The sequence below is a fragment of the Pinus tabuliformis genome, chromosome 2_1 (assembly GCF_031772625.1).
Source record: "Pinus tabuliformis cultivar Carrire ecotype Pingquan chromosome 2_1, CPIR1, whole genome shotgun sequence".
NCBI lineage: Eukaryota > Viridiplantae > Streptophyta > Pinopsida > Pinales > Pinaceae > Pinus > Pinus tabuliformis.
This window is the reverse complement of record NC_142299.1, coordinates 871,073,509-871,097,020: the sequence shown is the minus strand read 5'-3', so window position 1 is coordinate 871,097,020 and position 23,512 is coordinate 871,073,509. Positions and strand designations below refer to the sequence as shown.

The 23,512-nt window shown below is 39.6% G+C and overlaps 1 protein-coding gene across 1 annotated transcript in view; it reads right to left on the bottom strand.

The window, feature by feature from the left end:
- Nucleotides 1-23,512, bottom strand: part of LOC149203431 (protease Do-like 2, chloroplastic) — a 327,931-nt gene that overhangs the window by 200,386 nt on the left and 104,033 nt on the right. The window contains exon 2 of the mRNA XM_089401873.1: nt 10,529-10,628. Within this exon, the coding sequence (XP_089257999.1) occupies nt 10,529-10,628 (100 nt within the window). The remainder of the gene's footprint in view (nt 1-10,528; nt 10,629-23,512) is intronic.

Here is a 23,512-nt window from a genome sequence, read left to right as displayed (position 1 = left end):
GAATGCGAAACATTACCATATTAGATATAAACCTAACTCCATTGCCCACTATAGGCTTGAATACAAAATGACAATGGATAGATAACAAATACAAAATTAAACAGCAATGAATTATCCAATCTCTTTCATTGTGAAATCTTGATTTAGTGCCTATTACCACTTCGATTACCAATCATTTTGTGGCAATCACATATGCAACAAACAATCCACTTTCCTGTAATGTCCTCTCCAAATTGATGGGCTAATGGAGGACGAAATATCCCATCTGAGCCCATATGTTGTAATATCCCTTCTCAGGAATATTCCTCAAACACAAGCAAACTCCAACCAGAGATGGACTGGGAGGGCATTTACCAGATATGTCGCCTTTGAAAAGAGGACGAGATACGGAGGCTACTTGGCCTTTTCCAGACTCTGTCTAAGAGTATAGGAGAAAACACACAAGTGGTATAATGGTCGAGAATGCTCAAAGAGATAAAAATAACAATGGTGCAGCATATAACAATATAACCATAACAGATACTCAAGAAATGCAGAGAGAAATGCTAAGCCATTTTATTATACTGAGTAATAGAATGAGTACAGGAGGTGATCAGAAAGATGGCACCTCGACTTGCACAAGGCAAGTGAAGAAATACACTCAGAATAGCAAAGGAATGGCCCCTCTCTGAACTGCGTCCAAGCTGCTGAAGAACTGCCCTGCTGCTGCTGCTGCTGCTGCTAGAAATCAAATGAGGATTTGGGGCTACTCCCCTCCTCAGAAAAGGCTGAAACTCTGGAATTGAACTCTACTCAAGAAACCCAGAAAAACCCAGAAAGCATTTCTGGAATGGTCGACCCCCGAAAATCACCCCCTTGGGGTTCTGCGCAATTCCTCAATGCTCTACACTGCCACAAAATGAAACCCTCCAGAAATCTGCCTAAAACCCCTACCAAAACTCTCCAATATGAAAGGGTTGATCCCCTACTCTATCTCTCAGCACAAATACTACTGCAAACCCCTCAACCCAGACTCCTGCCAGACAGAACTGCATCCCTCTCTCAGTGTTGCGCAGTCCTCCGAAACACTGATGAAACTGCTGCTGAAATGCTGATGAAACTACTACTGAAATGCCAATGGAAATACCTTGCCCAAGCAGGCACTCGAAGTCCCCCGGGGCTAAGGGTGAGATCTCCGAACAGAGACACTCAATGCACTAAACAGTGCTACAGACTAGCTAAACAGCCAACGTGCTCTAAGTCGAAATGACTATCACAAATGCACATAACTGAATGATCCAAAATGAGGGGGCTCCTCTCTCCTTTATAACCTTTGCCTCTCTCAATCCCAAGGCTCACCTCCTCCTGCGTGATCCCTCTCTTGCCACATGTTTCTTCCCTCTTACGCAGTCCTTCCATGTGTCTGTGTGGGCTCCATTTCTACGTCCCCCTTTGGCCCCCTTGGCTCCCCTTTAAGTCACAACATTGTGCTACTAGGAAGTGACTTTTTATTCTAAAAGTGAGTTATGTCCCCCTTCCCCACTTTTTTATTTACAAATAACTATAGACGGCAAAAATTGAACAAAATCGAATATTCCAATTAGCCATGGCTAATTAGGAATATTACATAGGTTACAGTCTTGATAAACGGGTAAAAACTTGTTTTTTCCTATGTTGGAGCAACATTCGGCAAAAGTTGGGTCGATTGTGGCTAAAAAACCCAAAATTGGAGGTTGCACCCACAAGCCCTCACATTTTGGAGCCCATGGAAAAATCTATAAATAGAGAAGAGTTGAGATCAAATCAATCATCATCGACTTTGGATCAAATCATTTGTTTTCTTACGCTGGAGCTCTGGGGTTTTAAGACCCCTTCTCTTCTACTAATTTCGATGGTGAAAGATTCCACCCTAGTTAGTCCTATTTTTCTCCTTTTCTACTTTGTTCTGGCAACAGGGATTTCTCTATACAAGGAGCAGCAAGGTAGATTTGTGGAAGAATCTATGATAAAGCAAGTCGAGCCACTTTAAAGCTAGACAAATTTTCTCTGATGCAGATTAACAATTCTCTTGAAGCAGTTGAGGTCTCCTATAGCATAGGCCGAAATCTGAGGCACCACGAGACCATCTGAGGCAGACAATTTGAGCTCTCTGAAGCAGATAGACAAGGTTCTTGAGATAGCTGAAGTATTCTTTAACCGCAGGTCGTAATATGAGGAAGGTCACCCAAATTTCTCTGAGGTAGTGTTCTGAGGTTGATTTGATGCAAAGATACTCATGAATCTGGGCGTATCCTTATCCTAAAGCAATCCGAAGATCCTGGAACACAATAGCTAAGTTGCACTGAAACAGATACATATACTGTTGATTTTTTTGGGTAGCATCGGATGTGCTCTAGCTTCGAAATTTTGTGGAGGGGCTAGAACACATGAGATCTCCAAGACCCGGAAATCGTTAGGTGAAATTCCACCCGAATTTTATTTTATTAAAATAATTAATATTTTTAATGGGGTTACTAAGTCTAAACTTAGGAAAATTAATGGGTATTAATGAAAATATGGGTGAGAAGCTTCTAAGAGACGAGGATCAAGTCTAATTTAATCTTAGTCGTTGATTAGAGATTAGATCACGACCGTTGATTTCTCAACAGGAAAAGTATAAAGGAAGGCTTGGGGTCAGTTGGAGAATACACACAGTCAGAGCAGCACTTGAGCTAAATCGAAATTTTGGGGCATGGTTTGCTGAGAATTTCGGAGTGAGCTTCTAGTGCAGAGAGGGGCAGTTTGATAGAGGGACTTCAATCCAAGGCCGAGAATACATAGCAGAGAGGCAGTGCAGCACCAAGGAGAGACAGTGCAGCTCCAGAAAGGCTGACACAAAGGCTGGAGAGCTGACGCAGTCACTTAGAGGCAACGCTGGAGTTTCTGTGAGGCAGATCGGGCAGCAATTCAGCAAATCGATTTCTGAGCCAGGTAGGCTCACTAGGAGGGTGATGCAGCTCCTAGAAGAGATGATGCAGTTCCAGCGCAGAGCTAGGGGCAGCCATCACCGCACAGTACTGGGGACAGCACAATCACCTGTGGGGTTTTTCATCCAGTTGCTGGATTCACCAAAATACTTGTCTCCGGATAGAGGTATTTCTATCGGGTTTATTCTCTGTTGGGTGAGCCAGATTTGGCACCCTAGTTGTATTCAGAAAGTTGCTTAATAATAAAGCCCTCATATCTACTGCACCAGTTTTTCAGCATTGGGTTTTTCCAAGGAAGTTTAGTCCAAAAACAAGTGTCCTTTGTATGATTGTCTCATTTATTTTTCAATACTTGATCTGTATATTGGTGTAGGCTGCAGTGTATTTGCATTAATATTTTATGAATATTTCTGAAAATAACTTGTTAAATGAAGAACACAAGTAGGTAATGCAAATCAATTCACTGCAGCAGGATTTCTGGTTTGTTAGATTCAGAACTTTTCACATGGAATCAGAGAGATTGCAGATCAAGGACGACTGAAGCCATCAATGAAAAGATGGAGGAAAATCTGTGTGTGAAGGCAATTGTCCCAAGATACAGCACAGTTTCTGGCCGAGAGAGCAAAGGGGTGACACAATCACCAAGGGAGGCTCACGTAGAGCCTGCGTCAGCCTGATTGGGTGACGTTGTTGCTGTAGAGGGCAGCGCAGTGGTTACTGGGCCAACGCAAAGACTGTTGAGTCTCGTTTTTCCGGTTGTCATGGCTAGAGGTGCAGCGCAAATTTCATCTGGAGTTGCTGGTGGGGTGTTGATTTTGTTGGTGCAAAACAATACCTAGTGGGACAGAAGTAAAGTAGATGAAATCAGTTCCTTAGAAGATTTATTACCAAGAAATCTAGATCCAGTGCTGAGCAGTAGCAAAGAGAGATCAAAGAGGGGTGGTTTGACAGTGGTTGGCAGAAGGATTTCCGTGAAGGAAATCAAAATTCAGAGGGATCTTGTTCCTTAGAGGATTTCTAGCGCCAAAGAAATCCAAATCTGAGTTTTGTTGGGGCAACAGTGAAGGAGGGAGAAGAGAACTAGTTCGACATTCATTTGAGCAAAGATGGCCATTAACGAACTGGGAGATCAGGACAGGTTGGATGGAGCATCCAACTTCATCATCTGGAAGGCCAGGATCTTGGCAGTTTTGGATAAAAATCGAATCAAGGATTATGCCTTGAGGATGGTTGTTGTTCTAGTTGATGTTGATCCTCTAAAGAAGTACGAGGAGGCTCAGGCAAAAGCAAAGTGCATGATCTTGGACGGGGTCAAGGATCATGTGATCCCACGTATTGCTGAGAAGGACATAGCAAGGGAAATGTGGGAGGCCTTGACCACATTGTACGATGGAACTTCCGTTCAGCAGAAGATGTTGCTTGAGAGTTGGCTGAGACAATTTCAAATGCAGAAGGGAGAAGAAATCGATCCCTTCCTTCTCAGGTTGTAAAGGATCCGTGCCCAGCTAACTTTTGTAGGAGCTACACCAGATCCTAAAGTTATGGTCATGACTGCCCCGAATGCAGTCATTGAATACTAGGAAACCTTTGTCCAAAGCATCTTGGGCAGGGCTTCTCTTCCCAGTTGGGAGTGGATGTGGGCAGCTCTTCGACAGGAAGAGATCAGATGGTTGACCAAGGCAGGAAGCAGCAACAAAGGGATTAGAGTCAAGAAAGAGGAAGAGGAGGATGCGGCTCTCGCACCAGCGGGACAGCAAGGGTAGCAGAAGAGAAAGAAAAAGGACATATCCAAAGTCAGATGCTTTAGATATGGAGAAATGGGTCATTTCACCACGCAATGCCCTTGGAATAAGGGCAAAAAAGAGAAGTCTGACTCAAACGCTGCTCCAGTGCAAGCTGACAAAGAGGACGATGAGGATTGCGCCATGAGTGCTCATGCACCTCTAAAGAAGAGGTGGGTCGATATTAAGCTATAGTCAGGAGGACTACATGGCAGACAAGATCCTTGAGGTGCCCAAACTCTTGGATCACATACGGCTATGGGAGCCTTAATGACAGTAGCAGAATGACGGGAGTCAGTTGGTGTGAGAGATGATGGAGCAATAGTGGCAAAGCTAGATTGCCAAAGTTTGAAGCAGCGCAGTGGAGTGTTGCAGTAGTGCGAAAGGCACAGAACAGATACAACAGCAGCGTAGGGGAGTGTTGCAGCAGTGCGGAAGGCACAGAGCAGATACAACAGCAACATAGTAGCATCAAAGGGTCAACACAGAATAGCAGCAGAGGTAGCTTCAGCATCAAGGGGCATCCAAACTGACCAACATGTCAGCTTTTGGGTGGCTTTTTCAGTTGCCTACTTCATCCAGACTGACCAACATGTCAGCTTTTGGGTGGTTTTTTCAGTTGCTTACTTCTCAGCAACTGAGTTGCGATGCAGCAATTAGCAATGGCAGTGTTATGGGCAGCATGATGTAGCATATTGAGAGGGAATTGCAGTACAGGTGTAGCAGTGACAGTCGCAGTGTCATGGGCAGCAGTACAGATAGCAGCGCAGTGGATGAAGGGTAGTAGGCCGAGCATCAGCAGCGCAGAGGATCGATGTCATGGATCAGTGTGATACTTCTATTGGGAAGTATTGCTAGAGCAAATTCCTCGCTGAGAGGGAGTGTTGATTTTTTTGGGTAGCATCGGATGTGCTCTAGCTCGGAAATTTTGTGGAGGGGCTAGAACACATGAGATCTCCAAAACCCAGAAATCGTTTGGTGAAATTCCACCTGGATTGTATTTTATTAGAATAATTAATATTTTTAATGGGGTTCCTAAGTCTAAACTTAGGAAAATTAAAATATTAATGGGTATTAATGAAAATATGAGTGAGAAGCTTCTAAAAGATGAGGATCATGTCTAATTTAATCTTAGTCGTTGATTAGAGATTAGATCACGACCATTGATTTCTCAACAGGAAAAGTATAAAGGAAGGCTTGGGGTCAATTGGAGAATACACACAGTGAGAGCAGCACTTGAGCTAAATCGAAATTTTGGGGCGTGGTTTGCTGAGAATTTCGGAGTGAGCTTCTAGTGCAGAGAGGGGTAGTTCAGCAGAGGGACTTCCGTCCAAGGCCGAGAATACATAGCAGAGAGGCAGCGTAGCACCAAGGAGAGAAATCGCAACTCCAGAAAGGGTGACGTAGAGGCTGGAAGGTTGACGCAGTCACTTAGAGGCAGCGCTGAAGTTTCTGTGAGGCAAATCGGGCAACAGTTTAGCAAATCGATTTCTGAGCCGAGAAGGCTCACTGGGAGGGTGACGCAACTCCTACAGGAGGTGATGCAGTTCCAGCGCAGAGGTGGGAGCAGCCATCACTACACAGTACTGGGGAAAGTGTAGTCACCTGTGGGGTTTGTTCATCCAGTTGCTGGATTCGCCAAAATATCTGTCTCTGAATAGAGGTACTTCTGTTGGGTTTATTCTCTGTTGAGTGAGCCGGATTTGGTACCCTAGTTGTATTCATAAATCTGCTTAATAATAAAACCCTCATCTCTACTGCAACGGTTTTCCCGCATTGGGTTTTCCCGGGGACATTTAGTCCAAAAATAAGTGTGTCCTTTGTATGGTTGTCTCGTTTATTTTCAGTACTTGATCTATATATTGGTGTAGGCTGCAGTTTATTTGCATTAATATTTTCTGAATATTTCTGAAAATAACTTGCTAAATGAAGAACACAAGTAGGTAATGTAAATCAGTTTACTGCAGTAGGATTTCTAGTTTGTTAGATTCAGAAATTTTCACAAATACGGGGTTTGAAATGGATAAGGCAAATTTTTAAAAAATCCAGATATGATACGACAAGGAATATATATATATATATATATATATATATATATATATATATATATATATATATATTTGTCAAATCGTTCATATTTATCAAGTCAAAATTTTAAAAAATGAAATTTTTTTTTATAAATAAAAAGGTTAACCATTATTATTAATTTGATTTTTTACAATCTATATATAAAAAACCAATTTAGAGTTATATTCATTTTCACTTCATAAATAATCAATCTTTTAATATATAACAATATTATAAAAGATTACTTTAATTTATTTAATATATAATAAAGTTTTAAAATTCTATTATAAAAAATTTAAGTCACCAAGAATTTTGACAAAGTCATAATTAAAATAAACTTAATTTTATTAATCTCAACCTTAATTTTAGAATGTGGTAATCTATTTTACATTTCAGTTTTAATACTCGTTCTATAAGTAAATTTCACATTTAAAAAAGTCAATAACCTTCATAATAAATTCTAGAATATTCAATTATAAGTAAGTGGTTTACCTTCACGTAAGTTCCTCTTATCTAACCACAGAACCAACAACTACATCTAATTGACTCATTACAACAACAATAAAAAAAATTGGGCCATTTCTGTTAGAAAAGCTAATCATATTTTGAAGTAAGAGAGAAGAAGAAAAAAAGAAACGTCCACGAGGCTAAAGATAGCCTATGGGACAGATTGCTTCTTCATCTGTTTGATGTATTCGACCCTTTTTCTGTGAAGCTTCAAAATAAATGCTCCCAGCTTCTCGACAAACCCCTCACTAAATAGATTATCCCAAGAGCTAGCTGCCAACATATCTGCATAACTTTCCCTGTTGTCTTTGAAGGCCTCACATTCTAAAATGATATGTTTTTCTGTTTCCACTTTTCCAGTAAAACAAAAAATGCATACTCTTTCCTCCCACACTTCTTTTGGCCTTTTCCAGTGCCCTGTTTCACAACAGAGTTGATGAGAATTAGTCCTTAACTGAGCAATAAGAATTTTGGCTCTCCAAGAGATATTGGCCTCTATGTATGCTTTTGGTTGATGACTATGAGTGGGATTAAAAACCTCAATATGGTACTTTTTCTTTCTTCCTAGTTCAAAATGCCAAGTACGCCTATGGAACTTTTCCATAACAAAAGCTTTTATCTCTTTGTTGTTTATGGGACACGTGTTCAAGCAAATAACCCATTTAGTAAACCATATGTTATTTTGTTGCATCCAAGTGTTTTTTGCTCTTGCACAATCTATCATTAAAGACAACCTTAGGCCATCTACCCTCTTCCATTTGCTCAATCTTTTTTTAAATACCTTATGACTCGCACCAAAGAAATTGCTTAAATAGGAGCAGTGCCTAGTTCACTTAACAAGATAGCATAAGGAACTGCACTTTTAATCTTGAATTTGTTTGTAATCAAACGCTTCTGAATTTTCTCAATTTGTCTCCACTGCATGTCGGATGTATTGCTGGCCCATAGTTCACAACCATAGAGAATCATCGGAATCACTAGAAGCCCAAAAAGAGTTTGAGTGGTTTTCCAGTCCCATAACTCTGTCTCTCTACACCTATTTTGAAAAGCATAAAATGCTTTCCAACCCCCCAAAGTTCTTTTCTTTCTACAACCATTCTAGCTTAGATTTTTGTTGAAGTCAATTCCGAGGTATTTGTAATCTGCAACTTCTTCCAGAATATTGCCTTCAAAATAGAACTTATGCTGGTTATGTTTTCTTTTCTTAGAAAAAACCACTACTTTCATTTCGCTGATATTGATTTGCATCCCCACACTTCTAAAAAAAACGCTGAAGGGATAGTAAGTGCTCTTGCAAACCAAAAGCCAATTTAGCAATCAGAATAAGGTCATCTGCAGACAAAAGAAGCCTTATAACAAATTTGCCCAAATAGATAGTATGGAGCCAGCTACTGGGACATTAACTTAAAAAACCACCTTTGACTTTAGTTTTGATGCCTTCTTTCAAGTTTCCATTGCAATCTCCACCATTAGAAGGAAGAAAAGCCACTCCAGTTTTATTTGTTGGCTGATCTATGGCGCCCATTTCTCTGTTCAAGGATTTTCTCGAGTTACCTCGTATTATTAGCAAACTGCATGGGTGATGTTTGTCAGCAGTTCTCTAAATCTGCAAATTTTCCAGTTGTTTCAGTTTAAAAATGTGAGTATATAATCTTTTGCAGGCATGTCATTATGTTTTTGCATACAACCCATGTCTATAAGAACTAGGTGTTTTTAAAATTTAGTATTTTTGCATCGATTGCCATGTCAACACATTGCTTGGATCGAAAATCGTAATACGTTTCCGGAAATCCAGAAACGGATTCAAAAAAATTTAAGAATGTCCGAAATGTTTCAGAACTGAGATTTTCTGTTTCCAAAAAATGAAACGGCTAAGAAACGTATCCGTGACATTTCAGAGGCGAATTGTCCGGGTTTCCATTTCAGAAACGCTGAAAGGCGTTTCTGGGGGTTGGGAGGGCAGTTTCCAGTAACTTAGCACAATAGAAGTCCCCCAGCAAAACGAACTTTCCTAAAGCTTGTTTGGTTAAGACTCGTACAGGCCTTGAGGCAGGTTGTGGAGGTGATTAGCAGGTGGAGTCCACAGGCCTTGAAACTCAGATTAGCCCTCCTGTAGCAGATTCAGATTTGAGGGTATTTTATTTAGTTTCTGATCAGAATTTATAAAGAATGCTAGCTGTGCACAAACAGATCAGGTCATTGGTGTATAGGTGCATAATTATTCATTGGTTACTTTCTGTGGAACTTGGAACTCATTTTTGAGTGGCTGAGTTTCACTACATGTATAAATGAACAGTGACATCATTGCTGAATGAACAGTGATATGGTTGTTGATAACTCAGCAATGATAATTAGTATGGGATCATAATATCATATAATACTGTGTTATTGAATGAGTTGTTGGTTTCATCATTGAATGAGAAAAAGAATTTTTATTGGAAACCCTAGGTCAAAAAATTACCCTAGGATATTACATTTCCCCTCTCTTCCTTCTCCATCCTTATCCACATGAGCATCCCCATGTCAATTAGGTTAGCTTTAGGGTTTACCTATTTAATGCTTGTATGGTGCAAGGTTTGGGATCAATCTGGGACAAATCTTAATCTAATTAAAATGTTGCATTTTTTATATTGCTTAATTCGTTTAATTATCAAGTACCAACAACGCATAGCTTTTTATAGATTCTTTCTTTCTCCATATGGAACATGTTGGACAAATGCTTGCACATTTTCGCAACCTACCTACCCAGTACCACCTAATATCCCAACAACTAATAACGATCTCCAATATTTAAGATTATTTTTTCTTAACATAATCACAATTAGTCTTAAAATATGCATACATTTAAGTTTTAACTAGGAATATCATTCAAATTTCAAATAATATATGCATCTTTAAAATGCACACCCATGCTCCATTATTGAATACAAAGTTACTTCCTTAACAAAAACAAACAAGATCATCTTCTTGCAAAAAAAATGTATTGAAATTGACTATATGCACTTTATGAATCATGATCAAACCAAATCATTAACCCTTCTAAATAGGAACAAATTGAAAATGTATGTTGTTCATTTCATGACTTCATTTCTACATCCACATAAAAGTTAAAACCTCAAAACAAAATTCTTATAATTGAGAAACGATTAAAACAATATCAAAATGAAAATGAAAATGACTGTAAGTGATATAAACATATCAAATTCAACAACATCAAAAGGCTCTTACCTGTGTACTTCTCATTTCGATCATAATCATTTAGAAAATGAGAAACAACAGTTGTTGGAATCACATACCCAATATTCTCAGTGTCTGCTGATCTATAAACCTATATTTAAAACCTTAGTCAAATATCATTAGGTGTAGAAGATACGAAATATAAAGGCAATGCACTAATTTGACTTTCAAATTTTGTATCTGCATAAATGCTTGCCAAATATCTACAACAAATGAATTTGAAAGCAAAGCATAGAGAAGAGAATCGTCATTTTTCATATACAAGACATTATAAGATAAAGCATTAAATGCATGCTTCAACTTGTCAAATTTAATATTTTTGAAAGAGGAAAGAATTTTTTTATAAAGAATGCTAACCATTATTATTCAAAAGTTGTTTGTGATTCTAGATGCATCTTTGGACCTGTCAATAGAAATTAAAATTCTGAAATACTTAACCACTAAAATCCTAACCATAACATTGCTAATGTAATACCAAAAGAAAAAATGGATAGGAGTAAGTACATGTTTGATAGTGAAAAACAGAGTGTCAACAATCTGCTTGAAGGAAGGAAAATGATCTACAATATAAAAGGAGGTTTTCAAACCAAACGGATCACATTTGTTAAACTCAATTTCTTAAACTATGTTCATTCAATACTGATACAATTACACAAAAACCTTGCTGAAAAGCATTAAAGAACAAAACAAAAAGGCATGAAATGAAAATCAATGGCATCTTACGGAATACACATTTGATAATAGATATATCGTAATTAATGTTTGAAGGAAGAGAGCTCAGATCTTAAGACTCTAGAGAATGAATGTGAAATCCATAGTTACATTTGAATACAAAGCATAGGCACTGAAGTAAAACCCCAAAGCTCCACTCAAACAAAACATCACATAACAAAAGTTGCTAATTGTTGATTTTTGTAGCTACCGTCAGTCTTCAAAAAGTAAGAAAAATATTTTTTCCTTGAGTTCATGTTGGCTCCAAGAGGACAGGTTGACCCCACCAGTTGACTGGGTTTGACTCTTGGTCCAAACCCACATGGTTTGACTTCTATAAAAAGATCATTCGACCTCTCCATTTGGCATCCAATCCAATTCAGATCATCAATCAAGAAGTCTTCTGTTCACATGTACGAAGGAAGTTGACCAAGTATTATCTGCTCTGTTTCAACAATTCCTTGACTGTTCTGTTTGACAGAGTTTTGGAGGGTTGATAGAACTTTCTACTTGCTGAGTTGACCGCAGAGTTAACCAAATTTCTGAGGCATATTGTTGACCAAAATTCTGAGTTGACAGCAGGCTGTTTGAGGCAGTTTGACCAAATCTTCTGAGGCAGATTTGACTGCAGTTGACCAAGACTTTCTAAGGCTTGATTTGACTGAGATTTCTGGGCAGTGTTTGACTGAGGTTTGGGCAGAGTTGACCAAGATTCTTGGGCAGATGTTTGACTGATATTCTGGGCAATTTGGACCAGGTTTGACCTAGCTAGTTTGTATGGTCAGATTGACCAAGTTTGACTGAAAAATCAGATTGTATCTCTTGTTGAATTGGATAATTTCTCTAAGAAAAGGTTGCTGGGTTTTTCCCTAGAAGAGGGTTTTCCCAGGGTAAAATTTGTTGTGTCTTTGTGCATCATTGTTCTATTGTGATCTCTACTGTCCTACTGCATTTTATGGTTGAATTTCTGAAGTATAATTACTTAATGATAATCTGAAAGTGCTAAAGATAATATTCAATATTAGTGTTGAAAATATCAGTATCGGCAAAATATTGGCGAGGGTCCTAAAAACATCTTATCGGCAAAATATCAGCGAGGGTTCTGAAAATATCTTATCAGCAATATTGGCAAAAATATCGGAAAATATCGGCAAACATAAAATATGCATAATATATTCACGTTTTTTCAGATTTTTAAACATATAAAGCAATAACAACATGACATAAACACATTGGCACATAAATAAGAAGAAAGCACTGATATATACGATATAGTGGATGTAAAATAAAAATGATACATCGAAGGCGATACCAAATCCTGTTGATCCCTGATAATTTTCCAAACAAGGACTCAAATGTGGAGAACCAATAAGAAATAACATCACATATATAAAAGTATCTAATCATCATGAGATATATGTAGCAAAACAAATAAAACTAGCAGCTAGCTATCTGAGATTAGTGCCCTCTCCCCCTTTTACGAGAAAACATGATGGATTGTTTGCCAGGCCTGCCCCTAGCAATGGAAGACCCTGACCCTCCACCTAATGTCAAATAATGACTGTTGGGTATGGAGTTGTGCTCTCCTATATCTATAGCAGATGGTGCTGACGCTAATGCTCCCATAGTCTCCTCCTCCTCCTCCTCCTCCTCATGCTCCTCCTCGTGTTGCTCCTCCCCGAGTCCTCCTCCTCTTGTTGCCCCTGTTCTTAGGGTTCCTCTGGCTCTAACCATGCAAGTGACTTCTCCAAGATGGGCACCTCAGACTCCACCCTCCTCTGAAACAATACATCAATATTGTCTAAGGAAATGGCATATGGATCCATTGGTTTCTCTATTTGCTTCACTCGAGGTCGGAGATTGTAATGCACATACACCAAATCATTGAGACGCGAGAACTCCAAACTGTAAGAGTATCAAAAAAACTAATGAATCTTGACTCTTGACACTTGAGGGTCATGTTATGCTTGCCACCTATATCTGCCCGTTAGTGAGAAAAGCCTTTAACCCCACAAGGTGTGGTTGGCGGCAAGGACTGAGAGAAGGGGTTGTCACTTATTCCCAACTCTCTCCGTTTAAGCTATCTCCTAGGTTAGCTAAGGAGGGTGGTCCCTAAGTGGAAAACTAAGTTAAAGGGTGATGTGAGATTTATCAAAAATAACTTGTTTCCAAGAAATAAGCAAGCGTGTGAATAAACAAGCAAACTTGAAATATAGATTCAAAATGTAGACTAGTGCCTTCAAGTAAATAACAATAGCTTGCTCAAAATGAAATCAAGATACAAATGATAGACAATTCAAATGTTAGACCAAGATAAGCATATGAACATCAATTGCAACTATAAAGGAAATAGTACTTTGGAAGTGAATGCCCCAAATAACAAGATACATCAATTACTCATGAGCATAATGATCATCAAAGCAATAACATGAAATAGAATTGCACCAATGAACAATATTCCAAGTACAAGAAAATTAAATTGTTGCAAAAGTAAAGGACTCACAATACTTGCATCAAAAGTGCTTCTTGAAATGGGAAATGATATTTGCAAGTGAAACTTAAACACATCAAGATAGCAAAACAGGAAATTGCAAGTAAAATAAAATTGTGATGTAAATGTGCTCTTGGTTTATTTTATTAGTTAAACTCTAAAGCAAGATTTCAATTTAACTCCAATCCTCAGACCTCACCCTCGCCCGAAAATTTGGATCTGACAGTGAGGAGTCAATAGAGGTGGAGGGTCCCTAAAGTCTATACAACCAACTTAAATTGGAGGTAAATTTTAGTGATACTTGGTGCATGTAAGATTTCCCAATGTAGCTTTGCAAAAGGAAGCTTTAACTTGGAGAGATTAGCTTGACATAAAATAAATGGTTATTTTGAAAAGTGAAATTGCCCAAATACACAATGCATCAATATTCAACATATGAAAATGTTGCACAATAATGAGGCATAAGTGAATTTTAGACAATTACCAAGCTAAATGTATCGAGTTAAAGAGATGCTTGCATAAAAATAAATTTCTATGAAATGGAATGTAACTTATGACTTGTAGCAATCAATGTAAATGGTGCAAGTGAATTGTAGTAAACATTGAGAAAGGGAATGTGATGTGTAGTTATGTTAATTTCCAACTTAAAGCATGCATAAAATGTGAGTGAAAATGGAAATGTCAAAACTAACAATCAATCTAACTACAAGTTCTTTCATTAAATGGAGAGATAGGGTGCCAATGGGTAGAACCCACGCTCCCACAAAAAAAAAAGAATTTTTTATTATTATGGTTTACAATGAGGTTAATGGCTCTGTTGTCGCACAAAATGTCTAGGCATCGCAACAACGGCTCAAATCGGCGGTTTTCACCCTAATCCCCAATATCTCCTTTTAAGTTGTCTCCCAACAGCAGGCTAAGGGGGGTAGACCCTACGGAAATGGAATGAAGGAGAACTAGTTGGGAACCAACCAGTTTGGGAGACAGTCAAGCGACCAAGTACTTGTTTTAGATTTAGCAAGACTTATAGGATTCAATTAAATTTAAAAGATCCATACCAGTGCCTTATGGAGTCAACTATCTTGCTATGAAATTTACAACCAAGTAATTGATGAACTACTACCGCTTGGATGAATAATTATCTTATATGAAATGCAGATCTCAAAACTCATGTGGGATGCAGAAATCTTGGTTAATTTTAGTTAAATGCCTATCTAAGTTTTAACCCTTCAATCCTTTCTATATTGAGCATGATTTCGTAGTAAGCAGTAGAGAGAGGATAAAGTGAAGCACACTAAGGTGTGATTAACAATACCTCTCCTGAAAATCTAACATACCCAGTGCCTCTGGCGCTGCAGAGAGTTGTGGCTCTGATGACTGCAAGGTCACTGTTTTAAGTACTATTAAAAGCAGGCTTCTCAAGCAAAGATGGATGGGTACCTATCTTTCTATCGACCAATCTTATGCCTGGAATTAAATTTTAATTGTGCTAGGCTAACCTAATATGCAAATGCACAAGACAATTAGAAGATGGAACGAGATGAAGCTAGATTCAAGGATTGAAAGCACTTATGTCACGATTTATTTCTGAGTTATATATCAAAGCCCTTAATCACCCAAATAAATATTCACTTCACTAGATTGAAAGATAAACTTCTCAGCAATATGCTTAAAATAATGCCCAATTAAATCACAAGCTTATCACTTCAATTTATCTAGATTCTTTCCAATGCAATTATAGCTCAAAGAGAACAAAAACCTCTTCACAATTCTTTAATATCAATGCCAATTATATAGATGCTCAAAAAATACTCAGTTTAGGAAACGAAAGATATGCAATTTACCACAATTCCATGAAAGAGTACTTAACAATTACTTGAAAATTTCTCAAAAATTTAATATGCAATAAATATCCAATAATTCAAGTAATTAAACCACGCTTAGAGTTAATTAAATGACGAGCAATCTCAATAGATGTCAAGCACAAAAATATTCAAAACCCAATGTCAATGATTATAAAACTTAGCATGCAAAAGACCTAAGCACTTAAATTCTGAAAATTAATTACCATGAAGAACCATGAAATTCAAATGCTAAACACTTCAAACAATTCCGGATTTAAAATAATTTTCTTAAGTGCTCCAATCCAAAAAAAATTATTATTTTCCTATAGTCAAACTTTAGAGATAATTTAAAAAATTTAAATGTGCCTTGACTATAGAAAAATAAAAATAAAAATTTAACCCCACAAAAATTTCCCTTTTAAAATTTTAAAGTCCCAAACCCTTAACACAAAAAACCCCAAAAAAAGGAACTTTAGATTTAAAAATTTATATTATTCCTTTGGCAAATTTAATGTGATAAAGTTCATGAATGAAGATTAAAATTTTAATGTGGCAAAAGTGAGAATCAAAAGGCTTAATTAATTAAATTTTTAATGGGCCAAAGGCCACATAAAAAATTTAATTTGAAATGTTAAAGCCTAAAAAAAAATCTTTTAGATTTAATTCTTTTTAAACATCAAAAGCCACACAAAAAATGAAAATCAAAATTTTAAATCTTTCTTTATGAAAAGTCAAAAATTAAAATGAAAACGAGCGAATTAAAAAAATCGATTTCTTCTTGTTTTTTGAAACTTAGCCCTAAAGAAAAAATAAAACAAAATATGAGAGGAAATTGAAAAAGGGAGTTGAGGGAGAGTTTTCAGGTTGGAGCGGCGACAATGAAGAAATTTGGGTCGAAGGATGGAGGAAAGGGAACGCGAGGAGAAGGGAATCAGTCAAATTCCACTTTGGACTACTCATTTGATGGATATGATGATGGCATTGAGTTCCTCTTTTCGAGAGGACCAAAATCGACCTAAAGATCACCTCATTTGGATAAGAAGAAGTTGGTTTTTGATTTTGTGCACCCACTCATGGATATTGGATCAAGTCGGCTTCACCCTCATGCACACTTGGACAGGTCGGCCTCAACATCAAATGGACATTGTTGGACACCCCTAGAAGCCTATAAATACAAGTGACCTAGAAGCTCATTTGGACATCACAACATCAAGCATCTTCTTCTCTTCTATCTGATTTGGTTCGGCACATTGGTGAAGGAAAAGGTTGTACGGAGGTCCAAAGTCTCAGATCCGAAGCTCGCACAAAATTAGGGTTTATGCTCTGGATGCTGGCACAAAACAAGGAAATTTTGTCCCTGGACACATCCAGGAAGCTATAGACACTCGCATGCTAACTTGAAGGGAGCGTCTAGGGGTTTGACTACAGTTGACCATCATCTGAAGTTTTTTGAAGTTGTTTGAAGTCTGAATCAAGTTGTCTCTGATATATTCTACCACTGTAAACTAGTTTCTGAAGTTGTTGGGTTGTATTGTTGATCATATTGTATTGGGCTCATTGTACTCTCTGCTGAACATTTTATGACAATCTAATAAAAGAAGAATTTCAAAGGGTTTTCCCCTTGTGGGGTTTTTCCCTGGTCTTTGACCAAATCTGGTGTCTCTTGTTGATGTGTTGATTGTCTTCTTTGTCATTGCATACATTGTTCTATCTTCAATTACTGTTGATGAATGGAAAGACTAATTGTAATTGGAAATATTGCTAATTGAAGTTTGGAATTGGGCTAAAGTAATTGATACAATATAGAACAATCTGAAAATTAACAAATGACACATCAAAGGCGATACCAAATCCTGTTGATCCCTGATACTTGTCCAATCAAGAACTCAAATGTAGAGAACCAATACAAAATAACATCACATATCTAAAAGTATCTCATCATCATCAGTTATATGTAGGAAAACAAATCAAACTAGCAATTAGTTATATGAGATCAGTGCCCTCTCCCCTTTTTATGGTAAAACATGATGGGTTGTTTGCCAGGCATGCCCGTAGCAGTAGAAGGCCCTAGCCCTGCACCTAATGTCAAATAATGACTACTGGGTATGGAGTTTTTATCTCCTATATCTGTAGAAGATGGTGTTGACGCTGACACTCCTCCTCATCCTCCTCCTCCTCCTCCCCTGAGTCCTCCTCCTCTTGTTGTCCCTGTACTAATGATTCCTCCTCTAACCATGTAGGTGACTCCTCCATGATGGGCACCTCAAACGCCACCCTCCACTTAGACAATACATCAATATTGTCTAAGGAAATGGCATATTGATCCATTGGTTTCTCTATTTGCTTCACTCGTAGTCAAAGATTGTAATGCACATACACTAAATCATTGAGCCATGAGAACTCCAACCTATAAGGGTGTCAGAGAAACTAACGAGTCTTGACACTTGAGGGTCATAAATTACAATAAATGTAATTACTCAATTGAAATTTGAAGCTCAAAGATATACCTGTTGCGCTTCTTTGAGTGTATTTTCTTGAATATGCTCCAATTGTGACCGCACCCTGAAGAGCTACAGGCTTGACTCAAGATTCTTATGGCCAATTTCTGCAAATTTGGTGCCCTAGCACCATAGCTTCGCCACCAAACATCTACAACAAAATAAAGAAAAAAAACTTAAAAACTTAAAACATAATTAAATTTTCAAATAAAACATAATTGAATTTAAAAAATCTAGAATTATAAATTAGTAAATTGAAAATTCTAATTAGTCATGACTTGTCACTTAGGTGGCATGAAGAGGGTCCTTTACCGAATAGCATCCTCAAAGCCAAATACGCCAACACAATCCTAATACATTTATATCTCACGATTGATTTTGCTGCAAAGCTCGGGATCAAGTACCATCCTATGAATACAGGAAATGGATCCTTCCATCACCTCGCCATCAAAATCAAAGCCGCTTTTGTATGAAAATGCAAGGTTGAGGAAGAGTGTTGTTGCATGAATGGGTCGATGAAGCATACCTATCCACCGATAGAGATTCTGGGTTGTAGCCCGATGGACAGAGGGTGGTAGCTTTTGCTCCCCATGATTTTTCTTCTTTAGATTCAAGAATGTTTCAACAGATAGAGTTGAGCATATTTGTACACATGATGACAGGATGACACATTGATCGATGGATAGGTTTTACAAGTGGAATTCTCCCTAGTTGAGAGGGAGTGTTAAAAATATGCAACTGCGGTCAAATTCCACTTTGGACTACTCATTTGATGGATATGATGATGGCATTGAGTTCCTCTTTTCAAGAGGACCAAAATCGACCTAAAGATCACCTCGTTCGGATAAGCAGAAGTTGGTTTTTTATTTTGTGCACCCACTCATGGATATTGGATCAGGTCGGCTTCACCCTTATGCACACTTGGACGAGTCGACAAAGCATCCCTGCCCACCGACTATCAATCGCATCCCATAACATCATCTACCTATTAAGCCCAACGAATCCCTTATCTGTATAATAAGCATGAATGGTTTCCTTGGCCCTATCAATGGCCTCATACAAATATGTCATTATAGGCTTCTCCCCATCTACCAATCTCAGAACCTTTACTATAGCTTCACCAACTGAGCACACTTCTTCTACTCCTTGCCAAAATGTGTCAATGTACACCATTTTTGCAATGGCTCTCCCATATTGTCTCCTGTTGTATCTACAATCACGCCATTCATCAAAAACAAACATTTGCTTCAACTCAAATTGGCATCGAAGCAAAGACTAAAGAGTAATAAAGTTGGTGGCAAAATGTGTGACTGCAGGACGTCACAACTCTCTGTTTCTAGTGTATCTCCTCATAAGGCTAAGAACAAAAGCATGGTTATATATAAACTTGGGGATGCTTCTAGCCATATCAATCACCTCCTTAATGAAGAAGAGTTTCCCCATATGCTCAATGATCAAATCGATACAATGTATTGCACATGGAGTCCAGAACAATGTGTAGTGCCTCTCCATAAGCATCATGTCGGTAACCACATAATTAGTTGCATTATTTGTTATGAATCGCACCACATTCTGCGCACCAATCTCCCAGACGAACCCATCTAACAAGTCACATATCAATGTTGCATCTTTTATATGTGCTAATGCATCCATTGATTTAATAAACATGGTACCTTTAGAACAAAGTACCAACAAATTTAGAAGGGTCCTACCCTTCCTATCTATCCAACCATCAGAGAACATTGTGCATCCAGACACCTCCCATGTCTACTTCAACTCCATCAATATAGAGTTGATGTCTTATATTTCTACTTGAAGAATTGGCCCCCGCAATTGTTCATATATGTTGATTTGGGGTAGAGCATCAGATGTGCTCTAGCCACGAAAATTGGCGGAGAGGGCACGTGAAATCTCCAATACCCAAAAAGGGTTTGGGCAGAGTCTAAACAGTGTGGGAGATATTAAAATAATTAATATTTTTAATGGAGTCCCTAAGTCTAAACTTAGGGAAATTAAAATATTAATGTGAATTAATATAAAATTGTGTTAGAATGGTCCAAAAGTTATGGATCAAACCAGATCTAATCTTAGCCATTGATTAGGGACTTAATCTCGGCCTTTGATTTGTCAACAAGAAAAGTATAAGAGGAGGCTTGAGGGTCACTTGGAGAACACACCAAGAGATCAAGATTTCGACTTTCTAGGGCTGGGTGTCACACCCCTACACTGGCGGTACTCTTCCAACCGCACTATAGCAAGGTGCGGCACTACCAACCGTTTTCTTTTCACCAATACTTACAATTGTAGACTACGCCTAACATTCCATACTTAGTTTATTTTTTCATGACCAAGTATTATCTTTGTCCTTTATATAATGAAAGCCCATAACATTCACATAAACAACATTATACAATAGAAATGCACAACAGTATAAAGGGAGGGGCAACTCCCTGCAATATGAGTCTGCCCGAATCAATATATATAATCTTCTTTTATAAGTACAAGTTAAATCTTGGGAAACCCCAAATTTACACTTAGCCAAATTTCCAACTTCGGCAAACTTGGTTGCCCAGCTCATCGGCACCTCCACACGGTATCACACGACTCACCAACCCTTCGTTCACCTTGTCGCACAATCGTGTTGTTTGCCCAACTTGGGCGCGCCTCGTCGTAACCAAGTCGCCACACATGCGCCTCCGCACGAGTCACACCTCCGTTCACAACTCCAACACTTCACCGTTTCCATTGTTTCATCGTGCACAGTGCGCCCTACCCAAGTCGCTTGTCCGCACAATTCTTCGTTTCGTCGTGCACGGCGCGCCCTCACCCGGCCGCCCGTCCGCACGTCCACCCGTTCACCCAAACTTGTTCACCTGAACAACTTCACCCGAGTTGCCACACGACTTCACCCGGGTCGCCACACGACTTCACCCGGTTCGCTCGAATAACCTCACCCGATTTGCCCGAACGACCTCACCCGGGTCGCCACACGACTTCACCCGGCTCGCCCGAACGACTTCACCCGGCTCGCCCAACGACCTCACACGGCTCGCCCAAACGACTTCACCCGGCTCGCCCGACGACCTCACCCAGCTCGCCTGAACGACCTCACCCGGTTCGCCCGAACGACCTCGCCCGAGTTTTTTGCCCGACGACCTCGCCCGAGTTCTACCTGAACGACCTCACCTGAGTTCTGCCTGAACCATCCCGCCGGAGTTCTGCCCGACGACCTCGCCCGAGTTTTTCGCCCGAGTTTCTCACCCAAGTTTTCTGCCTGAGTTTTTCACCCGAGTTCCGCCCGAAGTGCGGGCTCATCCACGCACTGCAAAACTCCTTTGATCGAACTCGTGATGATCGAATGACGCCTTTGCCTCCACAAACGCATGCCAATATATATGGGCGGGTGGCTGGTTATGTCACCCGGCCGACCTACGCCCAACGCCCAAGCCGACTTGTTTACAATGTGTTGTCTCGCCCAGGACGAGGGTCGACCCGCCCAACTCGTGGGACCACCCCCTCAACTCGCCCGACACCTTATAAATTCGTCCAAGGTTCATTTACTTCACATTTCGCACAAATCCTTTGCACGATGAAGTCGCCCTGCCCGTCGCATGGACCGCAAGTCCTTACATCCTCCCCCACTTGAAGTCATTGTCGTCTTCGACAATATCTCATCCCGCAACCATCTGTCACCAAGATCACCATACCAAGGCATACACCCCATCGGTATGTCATATATCGGAAATCATCTCAATCCATGACCATCAACCACCCTGTCACAATCTCCACATGCTGCTCCCCATCGTGGAAGGTTGGTCCCTCCATCTCAAGCTACATGCTTCCTGCAACATAATGTGTCGACCTCATCATGTGTCGTCATCATGTGAACTGCTGCCATGATACTCCAACAAATGCTAACATATCTCTGTACACTGCTCGAGCCCCATAATCTAAGCTAGTTGGGTAGCTAATCCAATCGACGCACTCAAACCATGAGAATGCACATCCTCATGCCACCATCAGTTGTTTCTGAAAACATCCCGTCACATCCTCAACTCGATCAAGAATTCATCTCCATATAAGCCATGCTCAGGTCCATGAAGTAGTCTCCATCTCGTCTACAACATGTTGTCGATGATGTTTTCTATCCAACATCATCATCCATCTGCAAAACATCCATCTCCTCAAAGTGAAGAGATCATCTCATCAACCTCCAACTCTGAATGTGCTACATCCAGGTCCATGGAGCAACCTCCATCATATCTGTAATGTGCCATCCCTCAAGTCTGCAATAGAAACAAGTATACACCTGTCTCATCTATCCATGTGCTGCCCATGATCATAGATCAGTTAGCTCCCATGTGTCAAAGGTGGTTAAGTCTTGGCTCAACCCATGCCCAAGTGTTGCCACCAAGGCATCATCATCGTTGTAACTCCAAAAGTCACAACAATCTCATGTCATCATGAGCTCCATGTGCCATCTCCAACCAACACCTCAGCAAGCATACAAGTCTCGGCCCAAAGGTCTCTGCAAGATGCCTTAACTCTCCATGTAGTAGGAATGCTCCATAGTCTGCTCACAACTCCATCCAAGTCCATGGTCTTGTTGTATAAGAGTGCACAACATCCCCATCGGCTCATAAATAATAAGTCTCCATGTCGCACAAGCAAATCCACCTGCACAACATCCCTACCTTGGCACTCCTCATTGGATGCCCATAAGTGACACCCTACAAGTGCTCCTGCATAATGCCCCTACATAAGACTGCCATGCTCCATGCCTGCAACCTGATGTCCATGACTTAGTTGCCCATGTAGTCCAACCAAGTAGACTCATCACAACAATCGGTCATCCTCATCCAAGTCTGCAATCTTCGGTCTAGTGAGCTCAGTCACCAAATCATATCATCATCACATGAGTCTCTCCATCATAGCTCCCCCACTAAAGGTTCCACCAAGACTTGCTCTTGGTCTCGGCCATGAGAAGTCCACCCAAGTATCATCATATCCAAGTGTGTGCCCTCCAATCTGTCCATGAGTCATGCTGGGCACTTAGCTAATTCTCCATGTGGCTAAAGCATGACCCATTCCTCCACAACGATCATTATGTTCCTCCCTTGTCACGGGCCTTCGTACCTTCTACCATAAGGTCACAAACAACCCCAACAAGTTCTGTAACAATCAACAATCCTTGCTTCTCCATACAAGGTCTCATCATAGACATCCATGGTAAGATGCCCCCTTGCATCGGCAAACTGATTTTGCTCTTCCCTGCATACGGTTCATCTACCAAATGCTCAAGTGAAACTCAAGTAATCAATAGTACTTACATCATCCATCATCATCATGAGGTCCTCCATGTGAATCCTCATCCATCATGTCTGCAAATGCATGATCCTGGTCCAACTTGATCATCCTCAAGTTCATCTTC